The following is a 19488-nucleotide window of genomic DNA, read 5'->3' as shown; positions in this document are numbered from 1 at the left end:
TATATATATATATATATAATTTACTGTCTCTTGTTCCACAGTCATACAGGTGTCACGATATGCTTACCTTCAATGTATGAATTTAAAAGAGAATAACTCTAGACTGTTTAATTATTTAACATTGTTTCGATATTATCGGAATTGCCTAAAGGGCAATCCAAATGAAATTACTTCTTCGTGTTTTTTTATTTGGTTGCTTTCTTTAATTTGCATATAGAATTTTAAAAAAATGAACCTTGAATAAAACAACTTCTCAGAGCTAGTCTCGAGAAGTTCAACTTTGATAAGATAACTGTATGATTTTCAAAAAATCAAGAACTATTTTTAAGATTACAGTAGGAAAGAATATGCGCACTTGTTTTCTTACAAAGTCATGGGCTTTGCCTTTAGTTTGTGCTTTAGGAACGTGCGCAAAATATTTCGTTTATCCAATATATTTTACCTCATCTTTGAAATCGACTGTTCAAAAACCAGCCAGTAAGAAAAAAAATCCGATTTTTTTTTTTGGTTTAAATAAATGTGACACTAACATTAATGAGAAATTCAATCTACCAGGGTATAAGTTACAGGATGTAAAAAAATTCTCAAAAGAAGTGTATCATCATTCTAGATGGAAATTTACTGAATTTCACACAAGGTTTAATCTTTTGGGTATAAGTTTTTCAGTAAAACTGGGAGAGATGATAGATATAAATTATATACCAGTAATGGAAACCATTGATAAACTCTTATCCAGATGGAATTCTAGAAATCTTACACCGATAACGAAACAGTTATTAACAGTTATTAAAACACTATTAGTCCTAAAAATTAATCATTTAATCTTAACTCTACCGAGCCCAACATTAGAATTTATTAGAAGTTTTGAAAGAAAACTTTTTAAATTTATTTGGAACGAAAAACTAGACAAAATTTAGAGAAGCACTCTTATTCAAGGATATAAGAATGCCGGATTAAAAATGATAGATTTTGAAAACTTTATTATAGCTCTTAAATCAAATTGAATTAGAAGGTTTATATTTTCAAATTCAAAATGGACAAAGTTGTTTAAAGTTAATTTTAGATATATAATGCAAACATTGATGAAACATGTACATGTATAACAATGTTGGAGAACAATTATTGATGTTCAAAGCAGAAATTGTAGTAGTCAACACTGGGCCTCCATAGCACACAAAACACATAAACAAAATATCCTGTCTCCAGTCCCGGACTCGAAGGTCTCTCACTGGAGAACTATCCACACAGGGCCTCCTAACCATAGACGTTTGTCAAACACGAGCTCCTGTGCGTCCCACTTGCGTCACGCGCTGCTCCGTAAATAGTTCTCGGTCCTAGTCCTGCCCCACATATGCTACGCTAAGCCTTCACTGACGTTTCACCACTGATATAACTATCCATGCACTGAAACAATAATTACCTATTCTAAAACCTATAGACATACTCATTTATACAAGAAAAATAACAAAGACCACACCCTCGTAAATATACCATGAAACTGACAAAATATGTACAAAAACTTACCGGCTGGATAAAAGCAAATGCCCAAACAGATTTACAGTAATTTATGGCTACCAGTCTACCAGACTAACCTCTGGAATTCGCCAAAATTAACAAACTGGATGACGAATTCAACAACGTGGCCGCACACTTGACAAGCAGCCACGGCTCTAACTCACCAAACCGGTTATACTAAAAATAGCCCTTATACCGAACACTCTCGATTGACAAATATGGAACACAACTTGGTCCAAAATTACAACTATTTAAAAAAACAAAAAAATACAAAACTGAAATTAACTTAATTCAACTTCATCACAAACGCCCCCATTTCTTTACAAAATTGTCAACATTTTGAAAAAAAAATCATCATGAAGTTGGAAGTAAACTAAGATGGTCTAGAGAGATAATCAGCCATCCTGTTCTCCTTCCCTGCAATGTGCCTCACAATAAATATATACTCTTGCAGAACAAGGCTTCACCGTAGAAGTCTCGGATTTTCTGACCTCATCGTCTTCAACCATTGTAGTGCCCGATGGTCAGACTCTATAACAAATTATCTGCCATACAGATACTTACTTAATCGTTTGATAGCCCACACTATGGCATAGCATTCTTTTTCTACTGTAGCAAAATGTTGTTCTCTTGGCAGTAACTTCTTGCTAAGAAAGACAATGGGATGACTTTCTGCTTCCTTCTCCTGTAAAAGTACAACGCCTAAACCCCTATCGCTTGCATCAGTCTGCAAAATAAATTCTGCATTGAAATCAGGCTTCCATAATACCGGAGCACTTACCAGATCCTGTTTAAGCTGCTTAAAAGCTTGGTCATGTTCAACTGTCCATTTTACATGATTTGGTTGATTCTTTCTACTCAAATCTGATAATGGAGCTGACTTAGTCGAGGAATTAGGAATGAACTTCCTGTAAAAAATAATAGACCCTAAGAAAGACCTTACCTCTTTCTTCTTGGCTGGAACGGGAATATTCAAGATAGCTTGAATTTTCTCTGCTGTTGGTTGAACTTGACTATTTCCTACCAAGTGCCCTAAGAATTCCATCTGATATGCACCAAACTCACATTTCTTTGGGTTGACCGTCAAACCAGCTTTCTGTAATGAACTTAACACTACTTGTATGTGTCTAATGTGACTTTCCCCAACAGTCACTAAAGATAATGATATCATCAATAAAGGAATCTGAAAAAGCGGTATGTTCAGCTAAAACAATTCTTACCAACCTATAGAATGTTGCAGCGGAGTTCATCATTCCAAACGGCTTTACCGTAAATTGGTAATGACCAAATGGAGTCACGAACGCGCTTTTCACTTTGGCATCATCATCTAAACTGATTTGCCAATAACTTTTGTAAGGTCTACTTTACTCAAATACTTTGCTTACTCTCCAAGTCTATCAATAATATATTCTATCTGAGCATTTGGTTCAGGGTCAAATTGTGTTACCTGATTCAACTTACGGTAATCTATGCAGAATCTAATTGTTTTATCTTTTTTTGTAATGATCACTACAGGTGACGCATAGGGACTTACTGAAGGTTCCACTGTTCCAGCTTCTACCATTGCCATCAACTCCTTTTTCACTTCATATCGTAAAGCGTGTGGAATTTGGTAGGGTTTTTGACGTACTGGTATGTCACTTGTAGTGATTACACTGTGTTTCAAAACTGAAGTCCTGCCAGGAACATTGGTCAATACAGCACTGTATTCCTTCAGATATTCCTCAAGTTCCCTTCTCTGCTCAATCGACAACGTCTCGGCTATTTTGACATCTCTGTAAGTGTCTCTGGGCTCCATCAGTTGATTGCCTATTCCTTCATTGTCCTCCTCCAAATGGTCCGCAATGCAGACAGCTGCAATGACTCGCTCATCTGGCTCTTCATTTCGCTCGAACCATCGTTTAAGCATGTTCACATGATACACTTTGGTAACTCCGTTATCATGCCGCACTTTATAGTCGACGGGACTAACTTTCTCAACTCCGGGAAAGGGTCCATTCCATTGTGCTAAGAGTCTCTTTGTGCTTGTCGGTAACAAGACCAGAATTTAATCCCAACTTCAAATGTTCTGTTTCTTGCGTTTCGGTCGTAATACCTCTTCTAATCTGTTTTGCTGTCCTGCCCCTTTTCCGACACTAGATCAGCCATCTCTGCTAACTTCTTCCGTGTCTCGATGATATAGCTGAAAACTGATGGTTGCAACCGACGGTTTTCCTCGTATTCGCCATCGATACTCTCTCTCATAATAGCAAGTGGTCCTCTGACGTGCCGTCCATACATCAACTCGAATGGAGCGAACCCTGCCGATTCCTGTGGTACTTCCATGTATGCAAAAAGAAGTTATGGTAAGAGCTTATCCCACCGCTGTCACCATATGTAATGAAGTTCTTTTGGATTTTGTGTGGGCGATAGCAAAAACGACAAACAGTAAAATAAACAAAACAAAATGAATTTATTTATCAACAAAACAAATTAAAATAATAGAATATGAAGAGACTCACACTCACAAACACACACCCTCACTCTCCCACTAAGAAAGAAAATATAACTTTAAAAAGTTAATCAATCAACACTGACAACGAAACAACAGTGAATTAATTTTTAACACATTCAATTGTCAGTATCTATATAAAACAAATAAATGCTTTAAACGCTGGCTAAATATAGCTATAACAGTATGTAAAGGAATAAACCAACAAATCAAAATTACCAATACTGCTATATGTAATTTCACAGAAAAAAGTAAATTGGAATGTTATCTGTAATTAAACAATCAATTTTTATCACTAGGTAAACTGATAAATCATTTAATCATAAAATAAAATTGAAAGTTTGGCTTCAAATAATTGCAACAGCCACCCTGAAGTAGTCACCACTGGGCCTCCATAGCACACAAAACACAAAAACAAAATATCCTGTCTCCAGTCCCGAACTGGGCCTCCTAACCATAAACGTTCGTCAAACACGAGCTCCCGTGCGTCCCACTTGCGTCACGCGCTGCTCCGTAAATAGTTCTCGGTCCTAGTCCTGCCCCACATATGCTACGCTAAGCCTTCACTGACGTTTCACCACTGACCCACCGGCTTTAACGATATAGCTATCCCTGCACTGAAACAATAATTACCTATTCTAAAACCTATAGACATACTCATTTATACAAGGAAAATAACAAAGACCACACCCTGGTAAATATACCATGAAACTGACAAAATATATACAAAAACTTACCGGCTGGAGAAAAACAAATGCCCAAACAGATTTACAGTAATTTATGGCTACCAGTCTACCAGACTAACTTCTGGAATGCGCCAAAATTAACAAACTGGAGGACGAATTCAACAACGTGGCCGCACACTTGACAAGCAGCCACTGCTCTAACTCACCAAACCGGTTATACTAAAAATAGCCCTAATACCGAACACTCTCGATTGACAAATATGGAACACAACTTGGTCCAAAATTACAACTATTTACAAAAACAAATACAAAACTGAAATTTACTGAATTCAACTTCATCACAACCTCAAAACAAATTTTGGTCAATTTCTCGGTCTAACAAAAGCATTACAAGAATATGTGAAAGTATTATATAAACAGTTAACTAAGAATTGTAAAATTGGTTACCCAAATACAGTAAAAATATTTTGTAGATCTAAGAAGGGTTGTAGTGACATGTACAACAAACTTTTAATATCTAAGAAAAGAACTTATCCAAAATCTGAAACAAAATGGATTTCAGAAATCGGATTAACACAAAAACAATGGAGAAATATTTATAGTATTTATAGTGCACAAATGATTCAAAATTACTGTGGCTTCAAAACCAACTATTACATAGGATCTTGCCAATCAATTATTATTTACAAAGAGTAGGGATAGTAAATTCTTCATTGTGTTACTTTTGTCAACAAACCCCTGAACAATAGGACATATTTTCGTCGACTGTTATTTAGTGAAAGAAACTTGGATTGAGTTGGAGAAATGGATGTCAGATATCTTTGTTTACAAACAAATTTTGATAAATATTCAATCCTTTTTTGGAAATATGATAATAGAGATTTCATAGGTTAGAAAATTAAATAATTCTTTTCACAAAACCGTAATATCTGCAAAGTAAAATGAAAACATCAAGGCTAAATGTAAATATCATTAAGAAATCTATAACCAAAAGACTGTTTATCTAAAAAAAAAATTTTGCTTCTCAAAACTGTAATTATCATTTGTTTGATACTTATTGGAACGATATATATATTTAAACGTTTGGAACATCCTTCACCATCTATATTCTCTCCGTTATGTCCCCGTCTCTTATTATTATTTTTTTCTTTATCTTTGAATTGTTTCCTTTTCTTTTTTTCTAAAAAGAAAACCATTTTCACATATATTATATACCACTACTTGTTCAATTGTAACAAGTTATATTGTAACTCTTCTGAGGAGTAATATGTATATGTACATATACTTTATATCACTGTTAATGGGGTAGTAATAAAAAAGTTTTATGTGTTCAATTATCACAAAACTATAGCTTTTTTTCGCAGAGCATCACTGCAGAGTCATAAATCTGACTGGATTGTAACCTTTTGTTCACAACTGTGGTTTTTTTATTTAAAAAAAGCTACTCCCATGGGAGAAAAACTGGAGCGTTAATTGTTAATTATTATAGCTTTTAGCATCCAAAAATACAACAAATATATCAACATTGTTTTTAGAAAATATTTTTAAGAATCAAAGAAGACTTTTAAAGATAAGGATGAAATATTTATTCCTTAAGCCACACCAATTTAATTTCCTGCTCGTCGAACCCGCGCGCTCCAGCCCGTTACGACGCTTAGGAGGTATTTAAATAAAACTATACAAATTCAAGTGCAAACAAGATATTTTGTTATAGTTTTTGCTTGGTTATTTTTATTTGTAATATTATTACTTTAAATCCAATAAAGTAATGAAAAGCGTCGGCTTTAACTTCTACCGCCTGAACTAAAAATTTTGCCAACAAAATTAAACTGATAATCCCCCGTTTTTCAATAAATGTCCGAAAAAGAAATTGAATTTTTGTGGCCTTACCATTTTTCGACATTTCGATTTCGGAAAAAAAATAAAAGTGGAAACAATTGCGATTTTGTAAAAATCAGAGTCATTTACTTCTAAGAACTAGTTATTATTCAACTTTCGTTTTGAGCTGATTTAAATGAAAACAACAGAACTGAAACCAAAACCGTTGACGTGGGAACGCAGAACTGGTTAAGTTTTACACCCGCTATTTTGAACAATAAAACAATTGCTAGGTAAAATCCTGAGCTTTAGAAAATAGGTCATTGCGACTTATGCACATTAAATCCATTTAACTGATTTTTCTCACAGGCTGATTTTTTCCTTCTCCTTAAAACTCTGCGCTAGGCATTTTAAAATCTAGATTTATACAGGATTTTAAAAAAACAGGGCTAGGGTTAGTACCTTTTTTCATACAAGGGATGATATAAGCTAAACCTTGAAGTAGATTCTGCCAAGTGTTTCATATATATGTAACAGTATTTGCAAGTTGAGTGATAGTTCATGTCTTATTTTATATTATCTCAAAGAAGTTTAAGAACAACCTTTATTTGTTCGATATTTTATTTTTAGAATTCCCAGTAGTGGAACCGTAAATTTTAACATTTGGTTACTCTTTTTATAAAAGAGTAATATTCATGATATATCTGATCACACTTTTACTGCTTTTGGAGAATATAACAATAATTATCTATTCAGCAAAATATATCATGAAAATACGAAGAATATACCATAGCTTATAGCAAACATTTCAGATATTTCACAGTAATGCATAGAAAGTCTAAGAAATACTTTGTGTTTTTTTCAAAATCTTTTTATGTTCGCTTTACTTTAACAGGTTTCAAAACTTTCATTTAACTGCAACCACTCTTATATACCGAACGAACAATGTTATTTATTAAATAACATCTGTATATGGCAAATAAATTTTATGTTAGCATTGAGTTTTATTCGGAAAAATGATAGAAGATTTTTGTAAAGATATGTCCGAGTTGCAAAAGCCAGCCAGTAAGAAAGCCAGCCAGTTTTTTGTTTTTTTTTGCTTTTTATTTTTTTTTTGGGGGGGGGGGGGGTTTATATAAATGTGACACTAACATTAAAGAGAAATTTAATCTACCAGTGTGTACGTTGCATGTAGGAGTCACTGTTAATGGAGTAGTAATAAAACAGTTTTACGTGTTCAATTAACACTAAATGTATCTTTTTACGCAGTGAATCACTACAGTCATTAATTTGACTGGATTGTAACCTTTTGTTGACAACAGACCCTGATATAAACGTTTTACGGTGCGACCGTCAGGGGCGAGAGCAGCATTTGATCAAATAATGAATTATGAAATATCAATACAAATAAAAGTAGCAACGTATCATAAATAAATTGGAATGCAAAATAAAATAAAACATACCTATTTTTGCATTAAAATTTCATTTTTCATAATTAATAAGATTTTTTATTCATTTATATTTAGAATTTATCTCAGATACAATGTTTTTTAATAATAAAGATTTTAACATAATGTTCATTGCAGTGTATTTCCGTTTTTCTTGCAGCAGACACTTTTCTTACATTAGAAAAATTGATTTATCATAGAGTTGCCCTCCCCCCCCCCCCCTGCAACCACCCGTTTAAAAAAATATTTATTTTTTTGATTTACGTATTAAAAAAATTTGCTGGTCATAAGATACCATCGAGCAGCTAAAGAGCTAAAGGCTTGCTATGCACTCCTCATTTCTCACCCCGGATTAGAGTTTTCCTGATTTTGAGAATTATTTTTTTTTTTCCTTGTGAATTTTTTTTATTTAATGAGACTGCAACGCCCCTTTTAAAAAACGTTCCTGGAAATTGTAAATTTAGTGAATAAAATTAATGTGAGCATTCATCCAAATGAGAGCAAGTTACAAATGTTTCCTATCTCTGAAGAAATGTCCCCATTCGATAGCTCTGCAAGATTTTGGGAAGATTTTGGTATTTATATTTCAGCAGATTTACAATAACTAGTTATAGTAATTTCCCCTTATTGTGACGTCAAAGTTCACGTCGGTCAAGTGTCGTCTGTCTCTTTGAAAACTACCCTGAAAAAAAACTACGCAAAATATACTGTTTTATTTAATTACTTAAAAAGCATGATGTTCTTGAAATTACACATTTTACTATATATAAAGGCATGAAGTTTCAAGAAAATAGCATACTTGATATCAAGTCCTACGTAAAGCAAACAAACGATTTTCAATATCTTCAAAGAATACCATTAATCATTGTATTTTATCTTTTTTTTCCTATTTTTCATTTTTCATCTACAATACTTTTGATTTCCATTAGTGCGCTCTTCACATTGGAGGCGCGATTAGTAGGGTCGTATGGGACAAAATTTTGTCGTGATGGACGCCAACTATCAAGATTTACAATGCGCCGATCTAAAGCATATTCTGAAAACTAAAGGCATTCCCTTTTCGAACAAAAGAAAACAAGATTTAGTTGACTTATGTGAAAGCGCTGATGCTCTTAATTTGCCTGGAATCGACCAGAACGATAGCGAGAAAGAGGCTTCAATCGAGAGACGGACGGTTCGGGGGAAAACTTATCGACATCCATGTTACGACACTGGAATCGTCTGGAGTCGTAATCTAGCTACCATCCCAACCATTGATACGTTTGATGTGACATCTTTTCTCCAGAACTACTGCGGATGGTCTGAAGAACGCCTGCGGAGGAGAAAATCGGACAATGGCTACAAGCTACATTGTTCTGGCCACATTCATGATGTCACAATGGCAATGTTAGGTACTTGTAAACTTCGTAAAGCATACCATTTTATAGTTTTATTGACATTGAAATATGAAATAGTACCCATATATTCATAAATTTTGTTGTCAAAATCGATATAAGCAATATATGAATGTTACAACAGAAACATAATCTTGTTGACCAACAGTTTTCTACCCAGTAAACAGGGACTGGAAATTAATGTCACACCAAGACATACCTTTATTGATTTATCAAACATGATTAGAGACAGTCATGCAACAAATTTTAAAAGCAATATATGTATTCAATTGTCAACAACAATGTCAACAAAAAGGAATGTAGAATATTTGAACAGAAAATAATGTATCACTTTTCAATTCAGATGAAGGTGTGTTCTATGTTAAAGGCAAATGTGTGCCTGAAACAAGGCAGTCCAGTTATCCTTATATCCCATGGATTCTGGTTGAGAAATCAGGACACATACTTTCAGCTGAATGTACATGTGTTGCGTAAGTTTATTTTCTAGATTTTCACTTCCCTGTATATCTTATTGAAGCAAAGCTGGTCACACTATTTTATTATCATTTTTCATAACCACATTATTAATATTTAACAGAGGGGATGGATCATGTAAGCATGTTGTTGCCCTACTGTTTGGCATAATAGATCACATCACTTCAATGGAAGATCGAAGTTCAATTGGAGTTACTGATACTGCAGTATATTGGGATAAACCACGGAAAGTATGCAGGCCAGTGCCTGTTCATGACTTAGATATCAGGTGTGTTACCCTATTTTTATATGTTCTTTTTTTGGGATTACCCAGTAATTGAATTAAGTAAACTTATTTTATAAACATTGTCAATTCAACTGTTCTTTTCTGGCGCTGCTCGCATGTACATGTATTGTGCTTATATATTCAGTTTTAATTTTATGCCAGTCCTTTTATTCATTCGAAAACCAAGCAAATCTTGCAGAATGAATTAAGAAACTGAATTGTTTAATATCCTTTAACTAAGAATTAATCTTTTGCAATTAAAATGTGCATTATTTAGAAATTTACTTATAATTCGTTATAATAATTCCATATAAATTACAGGACTGTCGTGAATGTACCAGATAAACCACGACCATCTGAAGATTCTGGTTATTTGCCACTTAAGTCTTCAGATTTTGATATGGAGTCATTGGAAAAGAATATTGTTCAAGTCCTAAAGAAGAGCAAAATATTGGCATTGGCTTTGTATACAATGTCAGACTCTGATGATGACAATGACATGTCCATGTGTATTGAGGACACGCCCAAAAATATTATTGATTTAGTGGCAATGCTTGGTCAAGAAAATGTGAAAGTAGACGATTGTTATGTTAAGAAAGTTAATGAATTTACCAAAGGACAGTCCATTAACCTTATGTGGCAGTACCAAAGAAAGGGAAGATTGACTGCTTCAAATTTTTTCAAAGCTTATCACTATAGAGGGGATAAAGCAGACAATTATATTGTGCGCAGTATTATGGGTCAATATAATTTTACTTCGAAGTCAGTTGAATATGGAAAAATTAATGAATCTGTTGCACGTGAGAAATATGTAGATTACATGACATGTTTTCATCCTTCATTTAAGTGTTCAGAGACTGGAATCTTTGTTTTTAAAGATTTCCCCTTTCTTGCTGCATCCCCTGATGGTATTTCTGAATGCAAATGCTGTGGCAAAGGTCTTGTTGAAATCAAGTGTCCATATAGTTCACAAAATGAAACTTGTCAGGTTGCTATGTCAAAAAATTCATCATGTGCAATTGTCAATGGTAATTATGCATTGAAAAAGAGTATTTCCTCCTCCTATTATGTCCAAATGCTTGGCCAAATGGCAGTCTGCAAGTTATCTTACTGTGATTTTGTATTGTACACACAAAAAGATATTTATGTAGAAAGAGTTAATTTCTCACAAGCAGATTGGGAACTGTTATTTGAAAAACTCAAAAGTTTTTATGTGCAAAATGTTTTACCAAAATTGGTCTAAGTACATGTATATGCATCAGAAAACTTGAATAAGGTTAATGATTATGGTGTTTGCTTTATTGTGCTAATTCAAAAGTTGATGAATGTCAAAAACCATTGTATGGATTACACTGTACCATAATTTCACAATTTATTGTTCATCATAAGCAATATATAAAGTTCTTGAAATTAATGTATTTATCTCAATCATTTTTCATCATAACAAGTAAATAAAAAAAGGCATATGATTATTTGAAATATTGTGCAATCATGAATTAATGCACTAGCTTAAAACATTTTTAGAGCACTTAGTCCAATTGATACAATTATTTATGTTGCTGGAAAAGAAAACCGCCCATCAAATTAACGGTACACATGAACAACAGTAATTTTCCTTATTTAAATTTTTTTGACAAAGGTGGCATGAAGTTACAAAAAGCTGCTGCAACTCGTAGCATGGCTGATGACAAGTTTTTCATATTTAATGGGAGAATTCCTGCTAACATTTTGTAGGATTTGAGTCTTCTGATAGCCCGTTCGACATGGATGCGTAGAGAAGCAATCTTCCGAGTTTCAAGAATCTGTTTAGATGAGAGTACTCTCCCCTTCCCATTTCTTCTCTCATGGGTAAAAGTTGGCATATTCAAATATACTCCTTTCAGGGTAAGAAGATCTTTTATTTGGAATCCTCTGTCTGCCATCACCTCATCCCCTGGGGAAATAAGGTCAAGAAATTTGCTGTCCACAGTAATTTTTCGGTCACTGACATTACCACTCCAGAATTTGGAAACAAATGTAAAAGCTCCATTGGGTTGGATAGCCACCAGAGCCTTAAGAGTGTTATGTGACTTGTTATTACTCCAAGTACTTGCCTGAGCTGAACAGTTTTTGGGTTTTTGAATGAACACTTCGGTGCAGTCAATTATTGATGTAGTATTAGGGTATTTTAGCTTAAAGGATAAAGGCATGTGTTTCAGAATTTTTTCTTTGGATGGCCACTTGATAACAGGATTTAAAATTTGTGCTAAGAAATTAATCCATGTGCCGAACAAGGTTGAGACATATCGAACGGACACATTGAATAAAACAGATAGAGTTGCATTGTCTAAACCGAGTCTTAATTTTAGCATAACCAATACGAACTCTTCCTTCATGGTTAGTTTTCTCTGTTTGCCAGGTTTTTGTTGATTCTTCTCTTGCCACTTCTTGGATCCTGACCTCCCAGCCCCTTTCCAAAATGAAACTTTGTTATAATATGGTGCCAAAAACTGAAGGAAGAATGTGAGAAAGCTGAGGGATGGCAGTCCAAGAAAGTGTTTGATGTTGTTATCATCTTGTATAATTTTTCCTATAAGATCATTCCTGAAGTCATTTTTCTGCATTTTCAGGGCTTGCAATGTCTGATTTTCCTCTCTCAGCTCCCTGTTTTCTTTTTCTAGCTCCGAACACCTAGCCTATTTGTTAAAAAAGTAAAAACAAATTGTTTATTGAATCTCATGTTCATAATTATCATTTTGAAAAAAAAAAAAACATGTACTTGTATAATATTTTGTCAGTGTCAACTCACCTCTAAGGATGTTATTCTTTCCAAAAGATCATGTTCCCCACAATACTTCTTCTCTGGGTCACAGCAGATATAATGATGGTCATGCTGTATATTTTGACACTGAATATCACATCCAACCTCTAAAATAATTTGAAACATGCCGATAAAGAACTGGTATACTTGTATAAAATAGTAACAATATTGTATAATGTATATACATGTATAATATATGCATATTTTACTGGTTAATTTTTATTATTTAATATATATACAAAATATAACCTATATACATGCAATTGTTAAACGAACCTGTTTTAATTCCGTTGTTATTGTTGACATCTGTTTGTGGAATGTCTAATTCTCCCACTACATACGGATAACATATCTGTGTTTTGTCGGTGGCTGGCTCACATTTGACGAGGTGAACAGTTTTGATGGATGGCTGATCATGCTGTTTGACGTTTGTTGAAGATGACCTGCTTGAATTAGAATTCTTCGTTTTCCGTGGAGTTGATTTTTTATAATGATTATATGTAAACAAAGTTGGGTAAGGGTTTTGCGGTGTTGGAAAGGAGTCAACAAAGTGTTTGGAACAGACAACATAGTGTCTGTTGTCGCAAGAACTGTCTATTTTTAATCCCTCTCGCCTTATCAAACTTAGCCACTTTTTCAATTCGCTCTCTACCTTGGGTAACTGGTGGAAGAGTAAATTTGAGCTGCTTCGACTATCGGCAGTACAACCGACAGCAATACAATGTCGCGCAGGCATAACGTACACTGCAGTAGCGTCATTCGCAACAAGGAATGTTTGTCCCGAAAATCTCGCGAGATCTGTACGTTTTTTCACTCCGGTGGTTGAAGAGCGCCATAAGGGACTTAGCTCTCTGTTAGTGGAAATCGGAAGTATTCTAAAGGATTTCAAGACACACCTATCAAAGAGAGGTTACTTTGATTAGGAAATAGATCCCATTATAAGTACATTGGAAAACACAAATAGAAAAAGTATATATACTTGGTGAAAACAGATCTGTAATGGAAACAAAGGCAACCAAATGCTATGATAACCAAGTACAACCCACATTTGAAGGGTCTCAAAAAACTGGACCGTCCTTTAAAATGATGCAGTATGCTAAGAACTATTTACGAATGGACCTTTAATCACATGCAGTTAACACAAGAATATCGACTAAATGACAATTCAATCACCTTTACTATAACTTAAAATCATAATAGGTAGACCCCTAATGAGGTGGACCTTAAGAGTTAAAATCATAACTCTATTAAAAACCGCCGAAACACTCTATGCATCCATAATAACAATATCATTGTATAACGTGTACTCATAATAACAATATTATTGTATAACGTGAAGTCATAAGAACAATATCAGTGTATTACGTGAACTCATAGTAACAAATTATATATATATGTAAATCCAACAAATTATATATATATATGTAAATCCAAAAATCTGCTTTACTGTATTACATGCAACCACTGTGGCAAAAATTACATCGGCCAAACCGGAACACAACTTACCGCCCGCATGCGCGTCCATCGCCAACAGATCAATGATCCCAGTACCAGAAACACCCCATGCAGTGAACATTTTGACAGATGTGCTAAGGGAGATTATAAAGTATTCCCATTTTATAAACTTAAAACCGATTCAACCGCCATGAGACTTGTGAAAGAGAACTATTTTATTAAATTATTTTCCCCAAAACTCAACAAACATTAAATATCTGTATAATCATCTTTGTTCTAGCCAGTCTTTGTATTTGAAAATTTATTGATGTCATTATGATCATACGGTGTCTAATTCAGTTTTCCCGAACTTTAACGTTTTATATTGTATTATGACGTCATGGATTTATTCATTCCCTGAAAAGACTCTCGTTACATCCTGACGTCATAGTAAACGTTTCTAAGGAAAACAAGTTCATAACTTATGTACATTCACCTGAAGAAGGATGTAAATCCAGAAAGCGCTAGCGAATAGAAACTTTGGAACTGTTCATTTTCTTTTTCTTTTTTGATTATTTATACTGTGTGATATCACCTTTCACTCATTTTGGATTATATATATATATATATATATATATATATATATATATATATATATATTTATATATTTATATATATATATATATATATATATATATATATATATATATATCCAATAAAACAAAAAACCGGTACAGTTTTAAAATAATTTAAAAGAAAATATATCCAGAATAAAATCACAATTCGATCAGACTAAAAACGTTTTGCAGTATGATCGAATTGTGATTTTATTATGGAAATATATTCTTTATATATAGGTTTTCTGATTTTGCATATAATGATGCGCATTTCTTGAATTTTTAAAACCGCTATTTAGCAGTGTAAGATAAGATAAGATAAGATAAGATGTTTATTTGGTACTTAAAGGCCATTGCCCACTGTACATCTAGGCATCATATTTATATGCAACATAAACATGTTATATGAGCCCATCCTATGATATCGCGGTAGTTAAATTATTTTGTGGAAAAATCTATCAATACTGAAATATTTCCAAAAACTAATGTTATTGGGGGATTCCTCTATTATATACTCCAGTGATGTTCAGCGTGCCTCTGTTTACTATGTCTAAAAATATCCCATCCTCAAATGTCAATTTCAGCGCGTGCTACTATTCGTAAACAGAAATACCGCGATACAATAGAACCCGCGATATGATAGGAAGCTACTATATACATAATGCATATACATAGAAAATTTGTAACAATACTGTATTGTTTAACATAGATTGTCATAGAGTTAGCATTTCTTGTCTTATTGACAGACCTTTTTTGATAAAAATTGCTGTACATTTGATGACATTTTGGTCATTGCTGTTAAAAAGATGATCAATACAAATTGGAACATCTTTTCTTTCTGATGGACAGTGAAATAAAAAATTTCTTCTTAAGTCCGCTAACATTGGACAGTGAAATAGAAAATGTACTTCATTTTCAATTTGTCTTAAATTACAAAGTTGACATAATCTATCCGCACTATCAATTCCCTCAAATCTACCTTCTTCAATACGTAATTTATGTAAGGAACACCTGAAAGAGGCTAATGCCTGTTTTAAGGGGTAGCTTAGAAAGGTGAGGTAACTTTAGCAGTGTAAAAGACATTGCATCAATATAATTAAGAAATATGGTTATTGCAAGTTTTAATTCCTTTTTAATATCCATATTTGAAAATAGTTTTGATTTTGCATTCTGATTACAGTTTATGACCTGAAAACGATGTATATTGATGCATATTAGCTGGTCCACTGAAAACTCCGATCCAAGCATTATCTCCTTGCTCTAGCTTCACTATGGTCATTTTGGTACAAGGTAGCCATGTCTTAGAAGCACCGTCATAACAGTTGTTCCATGACTTGATCTGGTCGTTCACAAAAAGTGACGTGTGGGCATATTCACCTTGCCATGCAAGAACTGTCCAGTCAAACACGTAGATCCCGCCGCTAGGGGCCGTGAAGCTTCCGGTAGATGGGTTGTATCTAAGTCCTTCGTTTAGATCAACTGTTTCGAACACAATGCGGGCTTTTGTAGCAAGATTTCTTTTATGATTTTTTAATCGAACATCAAAAGCAACCACTCGGTGATCTAAAATCATCGTAAGAAAATAGGTAAGAATCATATACATGTATCATATAACTTTACATACTTAGAGAATATAGTTTTAAGTAATTTCCAAAGCTACTGATACGCTAGGATTTTAAGTTAAATATGAACATAAAGTTATAGCTTTTTTATGTTATCCGGAACAAAGGCAAAATAACTTACAGGAAGGGAAGATTTAAAAAAAATATTATTATTATTTTTATTCCGATCATTTAACAAGAGAAACAATAAAACCCACAATTATCATTAAGATTGCATGCAGTATTGCAAAAAGGTAATACTTTCACTTGTCTTTGTAGTCTTAGAATCATTTTTACAGTTGTTTCTGACGAATCCAACAGCCAGGCAGGTCTCCTCCACGCTTTTATAATCCTCTCTGAATAGTTTCAGGCCTGGTTTTTGTGACACCTTGTCACACAATCCACATTGTATAGTGATCATCAGTACGACAAATGTCAACGACATCCTCAAACTTATCAAATATATTTAGAAATCAATTGAAAGTAAGACATGTTGTCAATTTATAAATCATAATATTTCAAAGAAAAGTGAGTATATACTCCGATTAACGAAAAAACTGCATGCAGATTGTAGAAAATACTACTTTATTATTCTATTTTATCCCAAGAAAGCAACACCCCGAATGTGAACAAATTGTTTTTCCTATTTTTAGATAATTTAAACATTAGAAACTTCTAAATGTATCTTCACTTGCACAGAGAAAATTCTATACTTCAAACAAATTTTAATTTTATACACATATTGTTAGTTATTGATTGAAATTATCTGTACGTTTTTGTCAGTTGACATGGATATTAGATCGAATGCATTGAATGATACTTTATACCATTAAAAAAATAATACAATTAGAAGAGCTTTAAAAAAGAAATGGTCAGTACTTACTTGTATAGCAACTCTCAGTTTCAATCGCAAAAGATTTGTACAATTATGAAATGAACATCCGTCATATATATATATATATATATATATATATATATATATATATATATATATATATATATATATATATATATATATATATATATATATATATATATATATAGTATTTCATTTATGAAATAAATATAGAAATCACTTTACGTTTTGTAACAGCTTGGACATTAAACTGTAACATAATACCAGATATATATATATATATATATATATATATATATATATATATATATATATATATATATATATATATATAAAGCACAGAGAAATTCACTTTTGTTGGAGCTCCACCTTCCGCCCCGACCGAGGCTTGAACTCACGACCTCTGGCACTATTCTCCTAGCAGTGAGCGGCCACTGCGCAACCCACTCCCACTCGGCCATCTAGGCAAGACTAATTGTGTGCTTATATATATATATATATATATATATATATATATATATATATATAATATATATATATATATATATATATATATATATATATATATATATATATATATATATATATATATATATATATATATATATATATATATATATAACTTACTGTCTCTTGCTTCGCAGTCATACAGGTGTCACGATATGCTTACCTTCATTGTATGAATTTAAAAAAGAATAACTCTAGACTGTTTAATTATTTAAGATTGTTTCGATATTATCGGAATTTCCTCAAGGGCAATCCAAATGAAATTATTTATTCGGTTTTTTTTATTTGGTTGCTTTTTTTAATTTGCATATAGAATTTTTAAAAAATGAACGTTGAATAAAACAACTTCTCAGAGCTAGTCTCGAGAAGTTCAACTTTGACATAGATAACTGTATGATTTTCAAAAAATCAAGATCTGTTTTTAAAATTACAGTAGGAAAGAATATGCGCACTTGTTTTCTTACAAAGTCATGGGCTTTGCCTATAGTTCGTGCTTTAGGAACGTGCGCAAAATATTTCGTTCATCCAAAATATTTTACCTCATCTTTGATATCGACTGTTCAAAAGCCAGCGAGTAAGAAAAAAAAAATTTTTTTTTTGGTTTAAATAAATGTGACACTAACATTAATGAGAAATTTAATCTACCAGGGTGTAAATTACATGTAGGAGTCACTGTTAATGGGGTAGCAATAAAACAGTTTTACGTGTTCAATTAACACAAAATGTATCCTTTTACGCAGTGAATCACTGCAGAGTCATAAATCTGACTGGATTGTAACCTTTTGTTAACAACAGACCCTGAAAAAAAAAGCTTCCCCGTGGGAGAAAAACTGGGGCGTTAATTGCCAATTATTATACCTCTTAGCATCCAAAAATACATAAATATATCAACATTGTTTTTTTAAATATATCTTAAAAAATCAAAGAAGACTTTTAAAGATTCTTATTTACAAATTTATATATTCTTTGTAGCATGATTAACCATTAGATCTTTACCCAAAATGTTGGTCAAAATATCCCGAACGTCAAGCAAACAGAACAAAAAAATTTGGAGGACATTAGTTGTATTTTTTTGTATGTTTCGTGTATGAAATAGAAACTGACATTTTGTAATTAAACTTTAGGTATTTCAAAAACATTAATAGTGGAAAAAACAATGTTGTTAAAAAATATAAGTCAAAAAATTAAAGGGTATTGTAGTTTTTTGATAATCGCACTGCACTAAGCGTACATAATACATGATATAAAAATAAAGTTGTACATGTACATATTTGATTTTGGATAATAAAAAAATTGACAATAATACGTCTAGGCTTGAAAGGGAAGCACTAGCCGCCAGTCTCTGAGAAACAATAACAATTTTGTAATAAAAAAAGTGGACAAAGGCAATACAATTGTTATTATGGACAAAGACCAATGTATCGCAGAGACCTTGCGACACTCAAATCAAAAAACTTCATGCAGGTTGATGAAGTAGATCTACATAACTTCCATCATATCATACAAATTAGAGTAACGCAAATGTACTCTGAGTGCTCAATAGATAAAGATACGTATCGTTATCTCTGCGGTATCAAAACTT

The 19488-nt window shown here is 32.9% G+C and overlaps 3 protein-coding genes and 1 non-coding gene across 6 annotated transcripts; 1 reads left to right on the top strand and 3 right to left on the bottom strand.

Annotated features, from left to right (window-relative positions):
• Positions 1 to 31: 31 nt before the first annotated feature.
• LOC117689193 (uncharacterized) lies at positions 32 to 3830 on the bottom strand. The gene is made up of 3 exons (XM_066087246.1): positions 3050 to 3830; positions 2459 to 2611; positions 32 to 1404 (listed from the first exon to the last, which is right to left on the bottom strand). Exons 1-3 carry the CDS (start codon positions 3422 to 3424, stop codon positions 1360 to 1362), a joined length of 573 nt encoding a protein of 190 aa, XP_065943318.1. The 5' UTR covers positions 3425 to 3830; the 3' UTR covers positions 32 to 1359.
• Positions 3831 to 8846: 5016 nt separating this feature from the next.
• Positions 8847 to 11457, top strand: LOC105337633 (uncharacterized). The gene is made up of 4 exons (XM_034469303.2): positions 8847 to 9349; positions 9696 to 9822; positions 9930 to 10094; positions 10413 to 11457. The coding sequence occupies exons 1-4, from the start codon at positions 8926 to 8928 to the stop codon at positions 11332 to 11334; spliced, it is 1638 nt and encodes a 545-aa protein (XP_034325194.2). The 5' UTR covers positions 8847 to 8925; the 3' UTR covers positions 11335 to 11457.
• A 23-nt stretch (positions 11458 to 11480) lies between these two features.
• On the bottom strand, positions 11481 to 14670 carry LOC105337634 (uncharacterized). Its single transcript, XM_066088740.1, has 3 exons — positions 13168 to 14670; positions 12880 to 12998; positions 11481 to 12766 (listed from the first exon to the last, which is right to left on the bottom strand). Exons 1-3 carry the CDS (start codon positions 13625 to 13627, stop codon positions 11708 to 11710), a joined length of 1638 nt encoding a protein of 545 aa, XP_065944812.1. The 5' UTR covers positions 13628 to 14670; the 3' UTR covers positions 11481 to 11707.
• Positions 14671 to 16046: 1376 nt separating this feature from the next.
• Positions 16047 to 17872, bottom strand: LOC105326729 (uncharacterized). Of its 3 annotated transcripts, none has more exons than XR_010715065.1 (3): positions 17752 to 17872; positions 16805 to 16995; positions 16047 to 16505 (listed from the first exon to the last, which is right to left on the bottom strand). It is a non-coding gene; the product is annotated as an uncharacterized protein (transcript). The 3 variants fall into 3 exon arrangements; XR_010715066.1 differs by having other exon boundaries at positions 16805 to 16989; positions 17752 to 17866; XR_010715064.1 differs by lacking the exon at positions 17752 to 17872 and adding an exon at positions 17427 to 17506.
• Positions 17873 to 19488: the final 1616 nt, after the last annotated feature.

This window comes from Magallana gigas, chromosome 6 (genome assembly GCF_963853765.1).
Source record: "Magallana gigas chromosome 6, xbMagGiga1.1, whole genome shotgun sequence".
In the NCBI taxonomy this organism is placed as follows: domain Eukaryota; kingdom Metazoa; phylum Mollusca; class Bivalvia; order Ostreida; family Ostreidae; genus Magallana; species Magallana gigas.
The sequence above is the reverse complement of the archived record's forward strand: the minus strand, read 5'-3'. Positions and strand labels throughout refer to the sequence as shown.

Excerpts from the sequence above, each read along its gene's own strand:
- LOC117689193 (XM_066087246.1), bottom strand. The coding sequence starts at position 3,424 with ATGCTTAAACGATGGTTCGAGCGAAATGAAGAGCCAGATGAGCGAGTC. Across the intron at positions 2,612-3,049 it reads CTGGAACAGTGGAACCTTCA|AAAGCTGGTTTGACGGTCAA; the intron begins GTAAGTCCCTAT and ends AGTTCATTACAG. Across the intron at positions 1,405-2,458 it reads TTCCAGCCAAGAAGAAAGAG|TGCATGGATAGTTATATCAG; the intron begins GTAAGGTCTTTC and ends TTATTGTTTCAG.
- LOC105337633 (XM_034469303.2), top strand. The coding sequence starts at position 8,926 with ATGGGACAAAATTTTGTCGTGATGGACGCCAACTATCAAGATTTACAA. Across the intron at positions 9,823-9,929 it reads GCTGAATGTACATGTGTTGC|AGGGGATGGATCATGTAAGC; the intron begins GTAAGTTTATTT and ends AATATTTAACAG. Across the intron at positions 10,095-10,412 it reads GTTCATGACTTAGATATCAG|GACTGTCGTGAATGTACCAG; the intron begins GTGTGTTACCCT and ends TATAAATTACAG.
- LOC105337634 (XM_066088740.1), bottom strand. The coding sequence starts at position 13,627 with ATGCCTGCGCGACATTGTATTGCTGTCGGTTGTACTGCCGATAGTCGA. Across the intron at positions 12,999-13,167 it reads TAACAACGGAATTAAAACAG|AGGTTGGATGTGATATTCAG; the intron begins GTTCGTTTAACA and ends AAATTATTTTAG. Across the intron at positions 12,767-12,879 it reads AAAGAATAACATCCTTAGAG|GCTAGGTGTTCGGAGCTAGA; the intron begins GTGAGTTGACAC and ends TTTAACAAATAG.